Source organism: Carya illinoinensis, chromosome 12 (assembly GCF_018687715.1).
Source record: "Carya illinoinensis cultivar Pawnee chromosome 12, C.illinoinensisPawnee_v1, whole genome shotgun sequence".
NCBI classification, from domain to species: domain Eukaryota; kingdom Viridiplantae; phylum Streptophyta; class Magnoliopsida; order Fagales; family Juglandaceae; genus Carya; species Carya illinoinensis.
The window spans coordinates 22,853,018-22,872,225 of record NC_056763.1 but is presented as its reverse complement, the minus strand read 5'-3'; the positions used below and the strand labels follow the sequence as shown (position 1 = coordinate 22,872,225).

The 19,208-nt window shown below is 35.0% G+C and overlaps 2 protein-coding genes across 4 annotated transcripts; one reads left to right on the top strand and one right to left on the bottom strand.

Annotated features, from left to right (window-relative positions):
- Positions 1-2,678: 2,678 nt before the first annotated feature.
- On the bottom strand, positions 2,679-8,300 carry LOC122288997 (novel plant SNARE 11). The gene is made up of 10 exons (XM_043095861.1): positions 7,577-8,300; positions 7,027-7,119; positions 6,271-6,364; positions 6,114-6,151; positions 5,261-5,349; positions 4,976-5,055; positions 4,646-4,702; positions 4,347-4,439; positions 4,187-4,261; positions 2,679-3,094 (listed from the first exon to the last, which is right to left on the bottom strand). The coding sequence occupies exons 1-10, from the start codon at positions 7,651-7,653 to the stop codon at positions 3,005-3,007; spliced, it is 786 nt and encodes a 261-aa protein (XP_042951795.1). The 5' UTR covers positions 7,654-8,300; the 3' UTR covers positions 2,679-3,004.
- Positions 8,301-13,060: 4,760 nt separating this feature from the next.
- LOC122290436 (SNF2 domain-containing protein CLASSY 4-like) lies at positions 13,061-18,968 on the top strand. Of its 3 annotated transcripts, none has more exons than XM_043098113.1 (4): positions 13,061-13,217; positions 13,351-15,218; positions 16,150-16,308; positions 16,893-18,968. In XM_043098113.1, the coding sequence occupies exons 2-4, from the start codon at positions 13,392-13,394 to the stop codon at positions 18,768-18,770; spliced, it is 3,864 nt and encodes a 1,287-aa protein (XP_042954047.1). In that variant the 5' UTR covers positions 13,061-13,217; positions 13,351-13,391; the 3' UTR covers positions 18,771-18,968. The 3 variants fall into 3 exon arrangements, with proteins under 3 accessions (XP_042954047.1, XP_042954048.1, XP_042954049.1); XM_043098114.1 differs by having other exon boundaries at positions 13,093-13,247; XM_043098115.1 differs by having other exon boundaries at positions 13,116-13,260.
- The last annotated feature ends 240 nt before the right edge of the window (positions 18,969-19,208 follow it).

Here is a 19,208-nt window from a genome sequence, read left to right as displayed (position 1 = left end):
TGGATCTGATTAGTATTTTAATCCGTGTGAGTGACGGCATTGAAAATGGGAGATTGCGGTGAAAAGACAATCTTATGTTATATAAAACCAATGAGTAGTGCTAAGTTGCTAACCCACCGAGGGCGTTGGTCGAAGATGGTCCGAGGAGGTAATTTGACTTTTTTTTAAATAATTTATTTTTTTTAATTAAGATTTGACTTTTCTAAAATCTTTTTATCCTAATAACATTTCTCTGATTTATATAAGAAAAAATATATTCATCATCTTAATTTTTAACATTCTCTTATCATTTTATGATCTAATATTAAATAATAGATTCATAAGTAAAATATAATAAACAATCTTCAATCATTCAGTTTGCTTTTTTTTTTCACTTTTTTAACCAAGAAGGTCTAGGTGCCCTCCAACAACTTCATAGTTCGTAGTGTTTAATAATGATGGCTCTTTCTTGTTTTCCTTTGACTCTGGTACAGAGGACAGTTCTAAGTTGTTTTTGCCTCTTGGCAAGGGGTCTCCATGGTCCTAATTTCTTTAATTTTATTTTTTATAAATTTTTTTGTGTCTATGAAGTGGGTGACACAAATTCTTGGTGCGTCATTGGCTGAAGAGGAGGTTCATGACCATTGACAAGAATAAATTCACTAAGATACGTGAATATAGTATGAAATGAAGGAATTAAGTATATGTTTGTTTTTTGTTAAACTTAAATTGGGGTTTGGATTTCATTGACTCATTCTAGTTCTTCAATCCAAAGAAAAGTGCATAGATTCTGAGAAATCAAACCTTAAGGCTGAATTAGGGTTTACAATTTTGCCCTACTATTATTCATTTACCAAAGCTGGGTATTTACTAAAATCGGCCTTTCTTTTATGCGAAGTGCTACTGTATACATAGAGATTTCATAAAAATAAATTCATAAACTAACTTGACTTCATATGATATATTATATCTACTTTACAAATTGATATACAATATTTAACCACATCAGTTTGTAAGATTATTTATGTGAAATCTCTTTTTACTTAAAACATTTCTATTCTATTATCTTTATCAAACTTATATCTTAACTGTAAGACTTTCCATGAAAATCTCCAAATTACTAAGCATACAACCAACCCTAGCTTGTTCAATGCACACTAGAAGATTTTCATATCTAGTTGAATCTTAGCCATAACCTAAGTTGTGACATTTAATGCATGATGACCAATATTTAATTGGGACTATTATTTTTTTGTAGTCTCTGTTTCAAGGCACAAAAAAAGATAGCCTAGTCTTTTCAACCGAAACTTGAAAGATTATCCTTCCAACACGCACGCGCTTGCCAACACATAATATCTTATCAAATGAGAAATCAAAGGCAAGTTAGCCCTCTTTCTTTCTCCAAGCATGCAAATCCAATATTATGAAATATTTAAAAATGGAATCAAGATCCATTCAATCTGTTTGTGAGATACTTGTAAATAATAATAAATAATGCGTATTCTAATTTATTTTAGATTTTGAAGTTTCGACAGAAGTTCTGAATTATTCTAATCCGTGCAAACAACGCATTTCAAAGTCGTTGCGACTTTCTTTTATTTATAGTCCCGCTTTCTTTCCCTTCTTTTAATTAGATAAATGAAATCCTATTTCAAATCGTATGATCGATACCGAAAAATAAAAATGTCAACATGACTTGGTACCCAAGCTAGCTAAGTTTGGTGACTTCATTTGAAATTTCAATGGCATACACAATTAAGACATCAATATGACCGAAGTTATGTTTCCAAGCCTATCTATAATAAGGTACTTGGACTTCAATTCCATTTGGAATTTCCTAAAGAAAGTTCCAGCATTGTAAAAATGTTCAATTAAAAGGTTGTCAAAATGGTACAATTATGTTCCCACCTAACAGATATATTTCCATATGATGTCTGTCGTTTTGTTGGAATTCTCGTGCTTGACTTTTAAGACTTACCTAACGACAAACCCTTAGGAATACAAACAAAAGACTTACAAATATCCTAAGCCGTGATTTGTGGGCCCAATGTTCTAACCTTGATTGGTGATGGTTTGTATTTTAAAGAGTTTTGATAGGAACAAGCGCACTTCATGCATCAATTCGTGTATTAATAACATTTTTATTTAATATATATATATATATAATTTTGAAAGAAAAAAAAAATTCCCTATTTCATAAAAATTATTTTCATCTTTTAATACATATTGTTTCGCTAAATATATATCTTATATATCAATATTAGTGTGCAAATTGATGTAGGAAATGTGCTTACAAGAAGATTTTTCTGAATTTGAACCCCCACTGCTCTAAAAGCATTACCATCTTTACAATATATATATATATATATAATAAGAGTAATTTGGATACAATTTTAAGGTGTGTAAAATGAAATTCATCATTTAAAAAATAATTATTTTATATAAATTTTCAATTTACCCATTTTTTTCAAAAGAAATGCATGAGATTACAATTCCACCAAGTTCGGGATTACATCGTTCTTACGTCTCTATACGTTTGTTTTGACAAACTGAAACGTCATCAGCGGGATTGTTTTTGCTCGGGGAAATGGTATTTCTTCATGTCGGATTTATGCGATCGTTTGAACGTCTCAATGCTGCATATGATGTTTCCGAATAACCAACTAAAAAAAAAAGGGAAAAAATAGGAACAAATAGTGTAGCAGACCAATACAGTCTTACAAGTGTAACAATACATGGTTTGAAACAACAAAATCTACACATTTTTGAGTTTCTGTTGAATACAAATTATATTTTAGTCAAGGCAAATAAATAATCAAATAGAACACTTCTAATCGAACCTAATAAGCGACAGTTTTGAGGGACTACCTAGCACTCAGGAAAGTTGACCAAACTCTTGAGAAAACTTATGAATCCACCACTCAAATAGACCAATTCTGTTTAATGGGTGCCGCCAACTGCATCCGTCCATCCAATGAGATGGTAAAATCATCCTCAACCTCGTGTGATAATCCCTTTCTAACATTTAACTAGCATTCCAAAGTAATCTCCGAGTCATCGCTGGCGGGGCTAAACCAGGAATATCCCGGATGTCCTTGTTGTTTGGGTTCACAAGCTGAAATATACAAGCAGAGATTTGAGCAGATCAATAGACATAGAGAATGCAAACTGCAAAGGATTATATTGACATTTTGTTTCACAAACTAATGGCTTTTTAAGGGAAGCAGAGACTGCAAAAGACGTGATCTTTTTGTGATTAAGAAACCATTTCATTATACAGAGTGTTTGGACATGTCAACATGAAAGTATAGACTGATATTAAAGGCCATGAAACATACATCCTCTGGACACTAAATTTTGAAAAAGCAGTCCATTCTCCAACTCAAGCTTATGTGCAACTTGAGTTTAAGAAAAGAAAAATAAAAACTATAAAATTTTATCTATGTTATGCGTAAATTTAGCTTGTTTCCCCAAGAAGAACATATAGGCGCACCGCCAACTCAATTATCCAAATCCAGAGTGTCCATCAAACTATATTAAACTGATACGTGAAAACTCAAATTACTATTTTCCTCAATCCATGTCATGGAAAGCAATCCGTTCAGAGAGAAAGGGAATGGAGTTCTCCTGAAGATGACATCATTTACAATCTGTGCATTACTAATGCCAACACTGTAGTAGATCCCTCATATACTCAAGTATTTTTCCTTTCGCGAAATTTTAATAACTTATCAAAAGGAATAAGATAAACTGACTTAGATTCACCACATTTAATTGCACCATTTGGCGTTATTGAAGTAACTTCTTGTCTTTTAAGTGTAAAATGAGACAACTTTTGCTTTGAAAAGGAATGAAAGAACTCCCAAAAGGCTAACCAAACAACATTTTGGATATTAAGGCCATCATACTGTAACAACCTTATTAATTAAACAATAAAAGAAGGTTGAGCAGGATAGAAATCACGACGCTATTTCATATTAAAACAGTTGGTCTGAGTGCCTCTTGCAAAAGAAAGTGAAAAAAGTGGCTGAGTACTTGTGAAGCTAAAAATTGAAGGAACTTGGTTACCAGCCAGATGAGGAAAAACTAAATCTAGTATTAGAGAAAACTAAATCAAAGGCAAACAGAGATTTTCTTTTTATATGCTTTAAACGTTATAAATGATAAAATAAGGTGTTGCCCAAACAAAGGCAAATATAGATGTTACCTTAACAATAATAATGGCTACTACTCCAATGACAATAAGGAAGAGTAATGCCATGATACACCGGTCAGTTGCAACCTGATGAAATTGGGGTCAGTATTGAAAGTGGCAAATAATACTCATCTATGACAAGAATAGGAAAAAGAAGTTTTCGGAGATTGACCTGCCTACCAAGTTCCTTCACAAGTTGAGAAGCTTTCTTGATTGAGAAATGAATAGAATCCAGCTCATTGACAACCCGACTCATTTGTTCAGTCTAATATAAAAGTAATAGACATCTTTAGTTACCCTGGGACTGAGATTTTTTTAAGATAAAAAATAAATATGGTGAGAAATTGTGTGTGTGTGCGAGAGAGAGAGAGAGAGAGAGTTGGGGGGGGGGGGGGGGGGGGGGGGAGAAGTAAATTCAGTACAAGAAAGTTCCATGACATCCATTTTCTTTAAAACTGACAAATTACACACCTGAGCCTTTAGGGCTGCTGCAGTCTCAGTTCCAACATTGAGAGTGTCATGAACAACCTGTCATGAACAGAGAGATTCGTTACTTTTCTTTGCTATAATTTCAGTCTTACATATGAACTCACTTCGGTGTAATATCTTCTTTCTTTCCTTCTTTGTTTTTTTTCCCTTTTTTTGTGGGGAAACTACAAGATATAGTCCAACTGTAACCTTTTTGGAGAAAAACAAGTATTACAGGAAAAATATTAGCACTCCATAAAAGAGCATACAAAACCTATCACTGTCCACCTCACCAAATGGAGAAAAGAAAAATATCTCAAGGGATAATCCAACCTTTTTTGACCTCTCAATAGCTTGATCAGTATCGTCCATCATCCGGTTTCCACTATCTACTAGCTGTTGATTTGTCATGGCTGCAAAATATAAAGACTCTGTCAGCATCACTTATACTTTATATTGGAAAAATATTTACTGCACTAAATTAACTTTTGAAGTGCATCCCGAGGTATGAAAATATCAAACACAGTTTGATTCTGAATGAAACTTAAGACGATGCATTGTTTACTCCTGAATTGCATCAATTAAGATTAGGATGTTGGTGAAAGGACACAAACTTACACGAAGCTAGCAAGACATTTTCTTCCCCATGTCCTTCAGTACCCCCATCAAAGAGATCAATTCGCTTGTTTTCAAGATTGGATGCATATCTGTATGTTCAACAAAATGAAAATTAAGTCCTAAGGAAATAATCAGAAACATACAAATAGTTTAATGATGCAAATGATCGATAAACGGAACAAATGATGTCATTACACACGTTATTTTTTCCTCCCTCCAATCCCTTTCATTCGTTCAACTTGAGCAATCTCTATTTCATGATAGTGCATTTATTAAGGCTTTTTAATGCACAATAGGTGCCACCCTCACTTTAACTGGAGAAAATTTTTCCAAACGATGACACTTGTATCATCTAAAGGTTACTTAGAAAATGCTTTTTTTTTTTTTTTTTTGAACAGCTGAATCAGTGGAGAGGCTAGCATGTATATAAATTCTGTTATGAATAACGCAATTTCACAAATTATGTTCGAGATTGAGAAAGAACAAAATTCAAGAAGCTCAATGCATTGCCACGTTATATGTCTTATAGTGAGTGGTTTTACAAAATTACACTCATAGTAAAACAATAAAGGTTTGTGCATTTAAGTTATTTGAAATAAGATTATATGGAAAGGTTTAAAACTTCAATGCTTTAAAATTTTACAAGTCAACACGCCATGGAAAGCACATGTGTGCATGCACAAATAGGTGTGAAGCTCAATTTGGGACAAAGGGAAGCAATCTAATACAAAGAAAAGAATATTGGTAATATATAAATATATATGACATGTCAATTGCATTGTAGATGAATGGATTTGTCTTTTGCTGCTTAGTGCTTTGAGAACTGAATAATAATTCAACCGTTGTTACTTACTGCTTTTTGAGAGCAACATAAGAATTCAACTCTTTGATCTGCATAAAGTATGAACATCAATCAGCACATTTTTTTGGAATCAATCGGTATGAGCAAGAAAATTTTGGCAAAATTTTAGGGTACCAAAGGCTAAATAGAAATACATGTAATAACCCACCATTGACTGTTTTTTCTCATTCAGCATCTTGTTAGTGCCAGGATCATTTCTACTCTCCAGATCCTTGACTTCTCTGTCAAACTCTTTGATAAGCCTGAAAAGACAACCCAAATTTGTCTTTCTGAAAAAGAAAATTGAACAAAAAAAAAGAAAGGAAAGGGGAAACATTTTCTTTTATAGGTGGATTCAACTCAAGCACCCAAATGGGATTCAGCCGAAGACCTATCTAAGAGGGAAGGAAATGCCATTTGATCTAAAGACCATTGGCAAAAGGAAATTGAAATACAAACACACATAGAGAGCAGCAGTTGCATTATATGAGACATTTATCTCAGATGGCCAGTTTTGTTAGCTGCAACTTTCAATGACAGATAAGTCAAGTACAACCTTGACTTTGGTGAGAAACTAAACATCCATTGTTATATGCAAATTACATGATCTGTAGGTTTTAGCATGGCCTAACTCCTTAAGCATACTATTTTTTATAAAGTTATCATAGACAAACCCTCAAAATTTCATTTATCCTATACTTCAATTAATTGCCCATGATCTTCAGATGCCAAGAATCTCATGGAATTTCAATCAGCTTTAGCATGAAGTGCATTACATCACTTTTAGCCCACTACAATAAAAAAAAAAACCTGTGTAGTAGTACATTCAAAGTAGAGCTTGTAAATGCTGCTTATAAATATTATAAACGAAACCTACAGATCAGAATTTACATAGAGACACAGAAAAAGGTCCACTGTCAAATACCTCTTACACTCGCGCATCTTTTCTGTGAGTTCTTCCAACTGCCTAGTTTGCCTATTAGAGTCCTTAACCTTCTCCAACTTCTGAAATCCATTTCTGTGATATCACAATCAGAGATGAGAAAATGTATTGCATCCGAAAATTCACAAAATGATAGTGATGATTTAACTAAATTTTCATCCATCACTAGACAATCTTCAACATCTGAAAACCATTTTGGTGACTTCACATTATACTACGCAAGCAGACATGAGCAAACAGATTGCGTCAAAAAATTCACAAATGATATTGATGAGCCAGCTAAATTTTCTCCTTTTTCTTCTTTGTTTTTTCATTTATATGACCTAGCTAAAATTTCATCCATAACTAAGGCAATAGTAGCTCTAAAATCCAAATTGAGCACCAAAACAAGTTTAGCCAACGCTTCCTTAGCAATTATTGCGACAGCTGGAACCTCCAGGTGAACATTAGGTTAAGCAAACTACAAATGTCCCGCAATCTGATTGCAAAAAAATCTAAGCAGACATAAAAAAAGAAGCTCGTGATCCCTTACGATAATGCTCGGAAGATGTCGCCGATTTGTCCGTCAATCTCCGCAAGCTCTTCGCTGATCGTAGATAAAGGATCCATCTCGGGTTTCGCAAGATTAAACCAGGGAAATACCAAATGAGACTAGCTTTTTAATATACAGAAATGCCAATCAAAACGACAATTTCAATCACCAAAGCAATCAAGTCACGGTGAATTAAACCAAACGCAGCAATCGAGGGAAGCTCCAGTCAGATCCGTAAAGAATAACACACCGCAATCCGCATTCAACCAAGTCACAGTGGATTAAACCAACCGCAGCAATCGAGGGAAGCTCCAGTCAGATCCGTAAAGAATAACACACCGCAATCCGCATTCAATGCGGACTCAAACAAAGCCGGAAAACAAGAATGTTAGGCATCCAGCGAAAAATGAATGGGAACCAAAGAAAACGGCCTCAAATCCCGGTTCCAGTCGAATTCAGATTCGTTTGTTAGCTTTCTGAATTTCGGATCGGATCCGATAAGGACAATGTAGGTTCTTGTAGTGACCATGAAGAGAAAAATCGAACGCTTACCAGTATCGCCGATCTAGAAAATTTGAAAAAAAAAAAAAAAACACAACAAACTATTGCAAAACAGGGGCTCCTCGTCCTCCGTCTTTTTATTATTATTAGTTTTTGTCTGAAGGGGTTGGGGCGGGACTCGGGAGGTTGGCTATCAAGGGCGAGAGATTTATCCTCGAAAATTAAAAAATTAAAAAGACCGACATTTTGGCCGCTTAAGGCGCTAAAAATGTCTGGGACGACCCGGACGAGGTGGAGGGACCCACGAGGAGTCCAGCCTCGTGCTTTCACTGTCATTGTAGATCATTTCTGCTCCATGTATTATGTAAGCTTTCTTTTTTAAGTTTGTCAAATACTTTAATAACCTTTTAAGTTTTAAATATCATTTTTATAAAGTTTTATAAACATGGTGATGTTTGAAAATGTGATACAGCCAATTACAAATATTGGAAGGGAGATTTAAACGCGTTGGGCCAAGCCCATATTATTCCCATGGGGCCCAACATTAGTGACAAGAGCAAATCAGAAGAATTTAAAAAAAATTGGACCCAAACGGCATCCACCATAGGAGGGGGGTTCGGTCGGCGACGCGTCCCCTCTCCTCATCCCGGTGCATTAATGGGATTAAGACCACTTAAGATCTAGTCTACCAAGAAATCAACCGCATTAAATGCCCTTCTGAGTGACCTCTCATCAGATCGGGCCCAATGCCTATTGCTGATTGCCACATTAAATATTGCTTCTGACCGTCACTACAAAAAGAGGAGAATGATCGTGATGAACATGTTTCACGAAGAGCAATGCAAAAGCAAGCCCATAAAAACAATCAAAAAGGTAGAAAGTTACATTAAACAGGTAAGCAATATTCTGTCTCTAGATTATTAAGAAACGAAAGGAGAATTTATTGACTTCGACATCAGAAGCTTCCCAGCTTCGGCATCGGAAGCTTCCTCTTGCAGGTAGCTTGTTGAAAACCACTCCTTTAGTGGGCAACATACAAAACACACCTTAACAAATACATTGAAGAGAAAATATTTGTTATAATCAGATTTTATAAAAATAAATTCATAAATTGATATAACTTTATATAATATGTTAAATTATAAAGTTATTTTTAATATAAAGTAGATATAACGTATTATATAAAATGATGTTAGCTTATAAGTATATTTTTATAAAATCTCTTTATAGCACTTCTTATTCATGAATAGTTTATTTTTAACTATTTACCGAGTGAAATTGAATTTTATAAGTGATAACAAGGCTTCGAATTAAGTAGATGGCTATATATGACATCATAGCCATTGAGAAAGCCAATCATGCGATATTAGAGTACCGCACGACATGACCTTTAAGGGTAATGTTAACATTCTTTCTAATTTATGCTATGAGTTTTGCTACATACAAGTATAGTTGTGCATTAATTTGTATACTAATACTGATTTATTTATACTTAAAATTTAAATTAACACTATTTTTAATAAAATCTACTTTTTGACCAATCACATCACATTGATACACAGATTAGTACACAATTGTACTTGTAACTATATTTTTTCTTATGCTATTTACTTTGTCTCTTAGACGTGATTTATTACAAAATTAAAAAAATATTAATATATATATTCAAAACAAAATATCATACAAAAATACATTAAAAAAATTAAAATCTTAAATTTGTTTTACCCTTTTATGTTTGTATTTTTAAATTTTTTACTAAGTCACTTGATATTATACTGTGGTATTATGCTAAAAAGCAAAGTAAGTGATATAAATTAGAGACGTATATAATAGCATTTCTCATGATCTTATCACGTACGTCATGTGAGTTCAAAAGGATAAACAGCGAGATTAGGGCCACGTGTGAATAGAAGGAATTTACACCCTCCAATAATACAATGAATCATTTACAATTCAAGAGAAAGAAAAATATGACTGTCTCCATGTAAATAGAACCCACACAATCTCCCACCATTGTTTTCCTCTCTCTCTGTCTCTCCTCAAGCTAGTCGAAGCCCACTTTCTCTCACCACTCAGTCTCTCTCCCTACAAGCCATCATCCATCACTTTCTCTCTGCCCTTAGTCAAGTGGGATCCGGACCTCAGTAAGTTGCTCAAGTGCCCCCACCTAGCAAATCATTTGATACATAGCCACGGTCCAAGTTAACAAGATCCAACTCACATCTAGAAAAATAACCATAGGCAAAAAAACCTATCTGTCCACCCAGTCTAGCAAGTACAAGTTCTAACATTTTTGCTTAGTTTTTAGAATCAAATATTGAAATTATTATTTGAGCACGTAGAATTGAAAAAGAATAAATAAATCAATATTTTCTAGTTTACCATATCCAACCCAAGAAAAGATTAGCTTGTTTTAATGTTTAGTGGAAGAGCTTCAAAAGATATTATTAAAGAGAAAGAGAACTTGCTCCATTTTTCTCTTATAGATGATGGCGTCAAACTAAACCCAAGACAGTCGCGAAAGGAACTTCTTTCCCATAAAGTCCATCGCGAAAATTTGAAATGGGGAGAAAATCTGATCTTCAGACTTGAGAGAGATAGAGAGAGAGAGCAAACATTTGGGCGGAAGAGAGATGATGGGCTGGGGGATTGTTTGGGCAATAGTTAGGTGAGGGCGGTTGTATTTTTCTCCTCTTAATATGCAGACGTGTCAACATATTACTGGAGGGTGTAAATCTCCTCTATTCACCCGACCTATTTGAAGTTAGACTCAAGGATAAAATGTCTTCTTACAAGTTCATCAAAAGTAAGAATCAGGCTCTATTGCCCAATGTGAAGGAGAAAGAAAAAGAAGAGACAAATGAAGTACAACGAATTCTTAATATTCTATTATAGTTTTGTTATTCATCATTCTCATATACTATAAATCACACTTATTTTAATTTATTAATTTTGTTTTTTATTTTATTTTATTCTTTATAAACTAAGTAAATTATTTTATTTATCATCTATATACCACAAATTTAATAAGAGAAAAAAATTATGTGTAGTGTATGAGAATGATGTGCAAAACTTTTCTATTCAAAAACACCAAAATTACATTTAGCTGAACTATCTAAATTTGGATTTACATATCCAACATGGGTAAGTTTTCTAGATTTTCCAATAAATGTGCAAGACATCCGTGTTCTTACGTAAAACGAAAATAATAAAATAAAAGTAAATAAAAAATAATCAAACAATTAATCACATGATATAAATTTACTTGGTTCAACAACATACCTAGTATTTACGTCCACGGAACTGCAGAGTATTTTATTATATTGAAAAATCACAAAATACATTTTGGGACGATTTTTCATTGTTCAGAACAAATATATTGTTCAAAATAAGCATATTTACAGGGTTACATGACATAAACTCTAATTTTCACTTTTCTTCTACGATATTTGTTCAAGCAAAGTATCAAGCGTGCATCGAATGAACACTCTATTTGGTTTTTGCTCGAGCTTTGAGTCAAGCAAACTCTTTGTTTATACTTCACTCGAGTATACTATCGAACGAGACTCATGCAAATTTTTTAGCTAATTTTCACTTGAGTTGAAAGTTTAGCGAACATATTGTCTTGGCGCTTCTTAAGTAAAAAATAATGCCTAAATTTTTCATTAAAAATTCACTCAAAAAATGTAGCAAATTATATTCGAGTCAGATCTTCAAGTCGGGCCACCAGACTAATAAATTAGATTCCACAAACCCAATAATGTGCATAGCCATCTTGATGAAAACTTATTTGTCTTTTAGGAAATTGAAAACAACTCCATTAATCGAGAAAGTTCAAAAGAAAAAATAAAAGTTAATGGCAAAAGGCAAAAAGCTCCTAATGGGCAGCTTAAAAGATGCACTTGCCCTTCATTTAAAAAAAATACATAAATTAAAAAAAAAAAAAAACTTGAAAAGGATGAACTTCATAAAATAAAAAAGAAAACAAAAAAGAAGACCGGTTTTAAAATTGAATAATAATTTAAACAAGTACCAAGGTCCAAGTATACACGTTTTAAACAGATCTTTAAAAAAAAAAATCACATCATGAAATAGTATAATTAAATCTATTATTTTATTTAAAATTCATTTTTTTAATGAAAAGTTGCACAAAATTTGCAAACTTTTACTAGTTTGATAACTGATGAGGAAAATAAAACACAATCATTAATGGGTCCGCATCGTCTATAATTTATAGTGAATTGTCACACGTGTATTAAAGTTGAATAGGCAAATGATTTTAAATATGTTGTGGATAATAATAAAAAATTATTAAATATTCGTGAATAGTAATTAGTAAACACTCTCTTAAAAAAAGCGAGCTAAATATGAAAAACAAAAAGTTTAATAGTATAATTTTGGAAATTAAATTTTATAAGAGAAATGTTAATTGTATTTAAAAAAAGAAAAAATCTACTCATCATCTTAATTTTTATCATCATCTCATGATAAGATATTAGATGATATATTTACAAGTGAAATATAATAAATAATTTTTAATTATCTAATACTACATCATGGAATAATAGAAATATGATAAAAATTAAAATGATGAGTAGCATTATATGAAAAGTTTATAGACTTTACTACTTATCATCTCCATATATTATATATTTTATTTATTTTTAATATATATTTTTAAAATTAATTTAATTTTTTTCTCATATATATTTTATAAAAAAATTAAAACATTATATATGATGAGAATAATGAATAAATTTTTTTAAAATTAATTACAGATAGGATAATCCACGCACTTCATAAAAAGGATCGTTCGCATGGCATGGAACATCCAAAAGACAACATTTTCACTCAGATTGTCGGGTCCCAGTGGAAACAGGCACCAAGTTTGAAGGGCAATGTTGACAATTCTATACATAAAGACAAAGTAAAAGTTTTTCCAGACAGACGGTAGACTCTAGTTGCCAGCTTGAAGTCCTTGAGTCGCAAGGGAAAAGCCAAAAGTCCAACACATTTTCACCATTGTTTGCATGCAAGCTTCGCGCCCTTTTTCTCTCTCTTTTTTCTCTGTCGTTCTCTTTTGTTCCGTCTCGGTGTTCTTCGGGTTATCTCTCTCGAACTCGGGCTTTGATTGTTGAAGGTAGTTCTCTCCCTGAATCGGACGTACTCTGTACGTTTTCTATGTATGTACTTGTTGTATAAATATGCGTGTTTTTTATTTCTTTGGTGACCTGATTTCTTATTTCGGGTTCGTATTCGTTTTTTTGCTGTAGGCTTTGCGTTGAGAAAGACTGCGTCTTTTTGTTGAGGCGCAATGATAGACTATAGCTTGCCGATAGCGAGGAGAACTAGGCAAAAGCAAGCCCTAATTTACAAGGAGTACTCCGAGCAAAAGAGAAAGAACGAGAGGGAGGAGAATAATGGGGTTAACTCGTACAGTTCCCGCAGACCCAGTAGAGGTAATCGGAAGAAATTAATGGAGGATAATATTAAAGGGGTTTGTGGTTCTCAGAGATTAGGGACTAATTGTAGAGCGGAGACAGAGACTGAGACTGTTTCTGTGTCTGATAGAAGTGAGGAGGCCAGTGTGGAAGAGATTCACGTGAATGATTCGGTTGAAGGATGCAGAACTGAATCGAGGGATTTTGTGGGCAGGAAGAGTATGGGGTTGAAAGATGACGAAAACTCTAAGACAGATTTTGAGGGAATGAACAATATAGAGGAGATTATGGTGGATGATAGTGACGAACAGATGGTTGTTTTGCCTGAAGGGGTAGGTTTGGACTGGGTAAGCTCGAATTGTTCAAGTTTGAAATTAGGGGTGCAGGGAGACGAGGATGTTGTTTGCATTGAAGTTGACGATGGGAATGGTTTGAGCGGGAAACATGTGACTGAATGCGGTAGTCCACATTCCAGTGGCAAGAGAGATAACGATGAAATGATTTCATCGTTGAAAAGAAAGGTTGAGAGTGGTTGCTTAATTTTGCCCGACAGGAAGAGTAGCGGTGTGACGGGCAGGACTCAGTCACGGTTAGGATTTTTGAAAATGAATGAAATTGAGGATGGTGGTGATGACAGGACTTGGTCACGGTTAGGACTGTTGAAAGGGAATGAAGACGGGCATGGTGGTGTTGATGCTGTATCGGATGATTCAGATGGTTCGAAAGGGAATACGGACGAGGATGGTGATGGCAATACTGTCTCTGATGGATTGAGAAGGAATGTGGATGAGGATGGCGGGGATAATGTTGTTTCAGTTGATTCAGATGGATTTGAGATATCGTTGAAATTGGAAAGCTGTGATAATTTTGCAGCATCGAGCTCGGATAGCAGGGCTGAAGAGGAAGAGAAAGAGGAAGATTACGTGGAAAACGAGAATAGAGGAAATCATAAGAGGGTAAGGCCAAGGGGAATCGACAATGGATTCAAGAAGAGAAAATCTGGGTTAGATGTGTTGCTTAATTCTCAAAACAACAAAGATAGCAATATTAATAATGACAAAGGCTGCTGTTCTGTTAACCCCAGTAAAGAGTTCGATTGTGTGGCCGGAAGAACTCGTTCGCATTTTACCTCGAAATGGGGAAAGAAAAAAATGGAGCTCGGAACATTAAGTCGCCCTTTTTGTCTTGATGAGGAGGAAATGGAATCTTTATCTGGGCATGATGACAGTGATGACAGTGATGATAGTGATGACAGTGATGATAGTGGTGATGAAGGGGAAGTTGGGTCTGATTACGAGAATGAAGATGATTTGAGTGATGACGAGACTTATCTTGGCGGTAAGAAAGCTGCGTCTACGAGAGGGAAGTGCAAGACTAACAAAGGCAAGCTGAGGATGCCCACCGAGGGAAAATGTATCCGTTTGGTAAAGAGTTGTGATTTTATGAAGATTCTTGTAGATTCCATGTTGGAGAAGGGAGAATTTCCTCTGGAAGAGTTGGATTGTTCTAGAAACGAAATTTCCGGAGATGAAAGCAATCCACCAGTTGCCGAGACAACTCTACCACTGAAGTTCACTTTTGGAATTGAGGAGTCGAGTCCACCAGAGAAATCAGAAGACGAGAAAGAAATGGATGAACTTTGGGCTCAGCTGGAGCTTGCTCTCAGAGCTAGTGAAATTGGTTCAGTCGATTCTGCTAAGGTATGGTGGTATTGTGAAGGAACAGGCCAAGAAACAATGCTGTTTTTTTCAACTCATTCTGTTCTTTCATATATTGCTTTAAACCTTTTTATGAGGCGCTGCAGGAACTTTGCTTTCCTTTCCGTTCTGCATGAAGTTTTATTTAATCGATTAACCAATGATCCGTTATAGGAAACCTATTTATTTTGGCTATCAAAAATACTGAATGGGTATGATATGTAAAAGACCTCTGTTTTGGTGAAATCATGAATTTGAGTATTTGGTTTTGAAATAGTCACGATGTACATTGTTGCCAAGAACTAAGAGTCGGGACTAAGTTTTGCACGGCTTACAGATTAGTCAGTATATTTGGTTGGTTCTATGCATCCTCGTATTGAGGATCAAGCGTATCAAATTCCAATACCAAAATTTGTTATACTGCATATGGATACAAATTCTCATCCTTGCTAATTCTGTTGGTCCATGGACACGGCATTCACAGTAGGTGGAAAGTCATTTTGGGCCAATAGAAATATCCAAGACACGTCTGCCATATAATAGGTAGGCCGGTTTCGTATTTATTTTGTCAGATTCCAATATAACTGGACTTATGTTGTTGGCATGATTTGAAAATGAACATAGCACCATGGATGATAAAATTTTTGGATGATAAAATTTTCTGGTTAAACAAATTCACAAAAAGCCTAAAGCATGTGTTTTGAAAATGAGGTTAAAATTTGCACATTTATTGGTATTATTTTCAAGTTCCCCTTCCCCTGGCCTTATTTGCACACATGATGACCATATTTACAGGTTCTTCAATTTCTAATCTAGACGATCTCTCTTTTTTGGTTTTCTTTTTGCTTTTCTTTTTGCCCTACCTGTGATTTTTTAGCACCTCATCTGTGTATTTGTTTCAATGAGACTTGAAAGGTTAGATGTTGACCAACAGGTTGAAGATGAAGATGCCCTTCCTCCTGAAGATGATATTGATAGAGCTACCCTTTGTCACCTAGGGAATCATCGGCTTATTCTTGATGAACAAGTTGGACTTAGATGTGCATTTTGCTCATATGTGAAAATGGAGATCAAGTATATTCTACCATCTTTTGTAAGTCATGCAATTTTGTCTTAGTCGTGTTCGTAATAATCAAGATTGTTTATGTTAGTTTATCTATTCTCTCCCTCTGTTCCATGAGATATAATTACGTTAATATGTTTTGATGGTTTAATGTACAATGACAGTGGAAATGTTGAATTTAAATAAACATAAGATAACTCTCTGCCACATCTACTTCTAAATAAAAAGTTCTGCCACACTTGGACACGAGACATTGGTTTCTAGCAGGACACACATGGTATGGGCATTGACTTGATAACGGAATTCCTTGTTTGAATTGGAAAGGACTGTACTGGAAGAAAATATTCAGTGATGTTACCTCGTAGGACACGCCCGCCCACACACACAGAGTTCTATATGTACAGAAGTAACTTGGCACATGTTGATTTGGGTTTTGCACTGACCATAATAAGAATTATGATTCTAAATAAGGTTAAAGGGCGGTGATCTGTGTCAAACCTTTTTTCAAAAAAATTTGTGAGTTGTGATAGAGAATTTTTGCTTCAGAACTTACAAAAAAAAAATATTGCATCAGAATACTGTTCTTTTCTTTAATGTGGTTTTGCATGTTCCAGAGTACAAATTCTTGTGGAAAATTAGACAGGAGGGACGCTGGAGGAGCAATGAACCACTCCATCTTCAATGAGTTTGGTTCTCAATATTCTGGTTGCGATTCCTATTCTGACTGTGATACCCGAGCTCATGCTGAAGGCACAGTGTGGGACATCGTTCCTGGTATAAAAAGTAGTATGTATCCACATCAGCGTGATGGTTTTGAATTTATTTGGAAGAACATAGCTGGAGGAATTTATGTTGATAAGTTGGAAAACCAAACAGCATTTCATGGTGGAAATGGGTGTATTATTTCTCATGCACCTGGGACAGGGAAAACTCGTTTAACCATTGGTTTTCTCCAAACATACATGGAGTTCTATCCGTCATGCAGGCCTATTATTGTTGCTCCTTGTAGCATGCTGCTGACATGGGAAGAGGAGTTTCATAAATGGAAGTTTGACATCCCTTTTCACAATCTGAACAAGTCGGAGTTGTCTGGCAAGGAAAGTAGGTTGACTGACTACATTGTGAGGCAAGTTGGACATCTTGACCAAAGAGATATCCGTATCTTGAAGTTATATTCTTGGAAAATGGATAGAAGCATTCTGGGGATAAGTTACAAACTGTTTGCTCAACTTACTGGAGAAGTTGAGAGAAAGGGTGAAGTAGGGCTAAATATTGAACATTCTCAGCTCAGGAAAGTCCTTCTTGAGCTTCCTGGTCTAGTTGTCCTTGATGAAGGACACATTCCCCGTAATGCTGACAGTAATATCCTTCAGGCATTATCAAATATAAAAACGGAAAAGCGCATTATTCTTTCAGGAACTCCGTTTCAAAATAATTTTGATGAGCTATATAATACTCTCTGCTTGGCAAGGCCACAGTTCGCAAACATAAGACATAAATGGGGATCTCTTACAAGTTCAATTGCCAAAGCCACTGATGATAGAATGAGATGTGAGAAACTGAAAAAGGTTAGAGATATGATCGAGCCATTTGTACATGTACACAAAGGTTCCATCCTACAAGAAAAACTTCCAGGGTTGAGGGACTCTGTGGTTATATTACAGCCAGCCCAACTGCAGAAGAGCCTTTTTGATGAACTCTGTCATCGTGCTTTGACGAACCATTTTAAATTTGAGTACTACGAGTCTTTGATCTCTGTCCATCCTTCACTCTTGCTCAAATGTGGGGAAGAAAAGTTTCCTTCTGACAGGGATAAGTTAGAAAGATTAAATCCTGACGCTGGAGTAAAAACAAAGTTTCTAATGGAACTCATCCGACTCAGTGAGGCAATGAATGAAAAAGTTTTGGTTTTCAGCCAATATCTTGACCCGTTGATCTTTGTAATGGACCAGCTTAAATCTCATTTTAATTGGACTGAAGGGAATGAGGTGTTGTATATGGATGGACAGCTAGATGTAAAGCAGCGCCAGTCCTCAATTAACATTTTCAATGATCCAACAAGTGAAGTAAGGGTGTTACTTGCGTCAATTAGGGCTTGTTCTGAAGGTATAAATCTGGTTGGGGCTTCAAGGGTTGTTTTACTGGATGTTGTATGGAATCCATCAGTCGAAAGACAAGCTATATGCCGAGCACATAGGCTTGGGCAGGAAAAAGTAGTGTACGTCTACCATCTCATTGTCTTCGGGACAAAGGAAGAGGAGAAATATTATCGTCAAGTTGAGAAGGACTGGTTGTCTGAGTTGGTATTCTCTCCTTCGGACAGGAGTGGTGATCGGAAGAAACTCCCACCTACAGATCTACAAGATGAGATTTTGGAAGAGATGGTTAAACATGAGAAACTTGAACATATCTTTGAGAAGATAGCATACCAACAGAAAGAGTCTAAACTGATCGAAACATTTACCTTGTTGGAGAAGAGACCAGTTATATGATCACCATTTAGTCCATGCAACTGAAGTCGTTCTTTTTTTGGTTCAAGTGTCCGGTGGCATTTAGAAGTTCCTGAAAATCTTTGTAAAAACTGACCATAAATAATGGAAATGGTATGTTTCATTCCTAGTCGACACTTGGTGATTCTCAGTTCTTTTACTTTTGAGTATTATTAACTAGATTTCACAATTTATAGCTTATTCAAAGGCTTGATGCATATCATGATATCAATGTTCCACCTGTAATCTCCCCTGTGCTCACATTCACTTGTAGGAGTGATAAAATCAATTTTCATCACTCCAGAAATTTCTTGAGATCTGATTCAATGAATGGTTCAATTTGCGTTGTCGAATGATAATTAGCTGAAATCTTGTGCTGAAATTATATGCATGTGCGTGTGATGAGTTGAGTCATTAGCATGTAGTTTATTGTGGAACTGG

Bases quoted from the DNA above. Each gene is read 5' to 3' on its own strand.
- LOC122288997 (XM_043095861.1), bottom strand. From the start codon at position 7,653: ATGGATCCTTTATCTACGATCAGCGAAGAGCTTGCGGAGATTGACGGA. The intron at 4,440-4,645 runs GTGTGTAATTTG...CTTTTATATTAG, and splicing joins CAGCAGCCCTAAAGGCTCAG to ACTGAACAAATGAGTCGGGT. The intron at 3,095-4,186 runs GTAACATCTATA...TGTATATTTCAG, and splicing joins TAGCCATTATTATTGTTAAG to CTTGTGAACCCAAACAACAA.
- LOC122290436 (XM_043098113.1), top strand. From the start codon at position 13,392: ATGATAGACTATAGCTTGCCGATAGCGAGGAGAACTAGGCAAAAGCAA. The intron at 15,219-16,149 runs GTATGGTGGTAT...GTTGACCAACAG, and splicing joins GTTCAGTCGATTCTGCTAAG to GTTGAAGATGAAGATGCCCT. The intron at 16,309-16,892 runs GTAAGTCATGCA...TGCATGTTCCAG, and splicing joins AGTATATTCTACCATCTTTT to AGTACAAATTCTTGTGGAAA.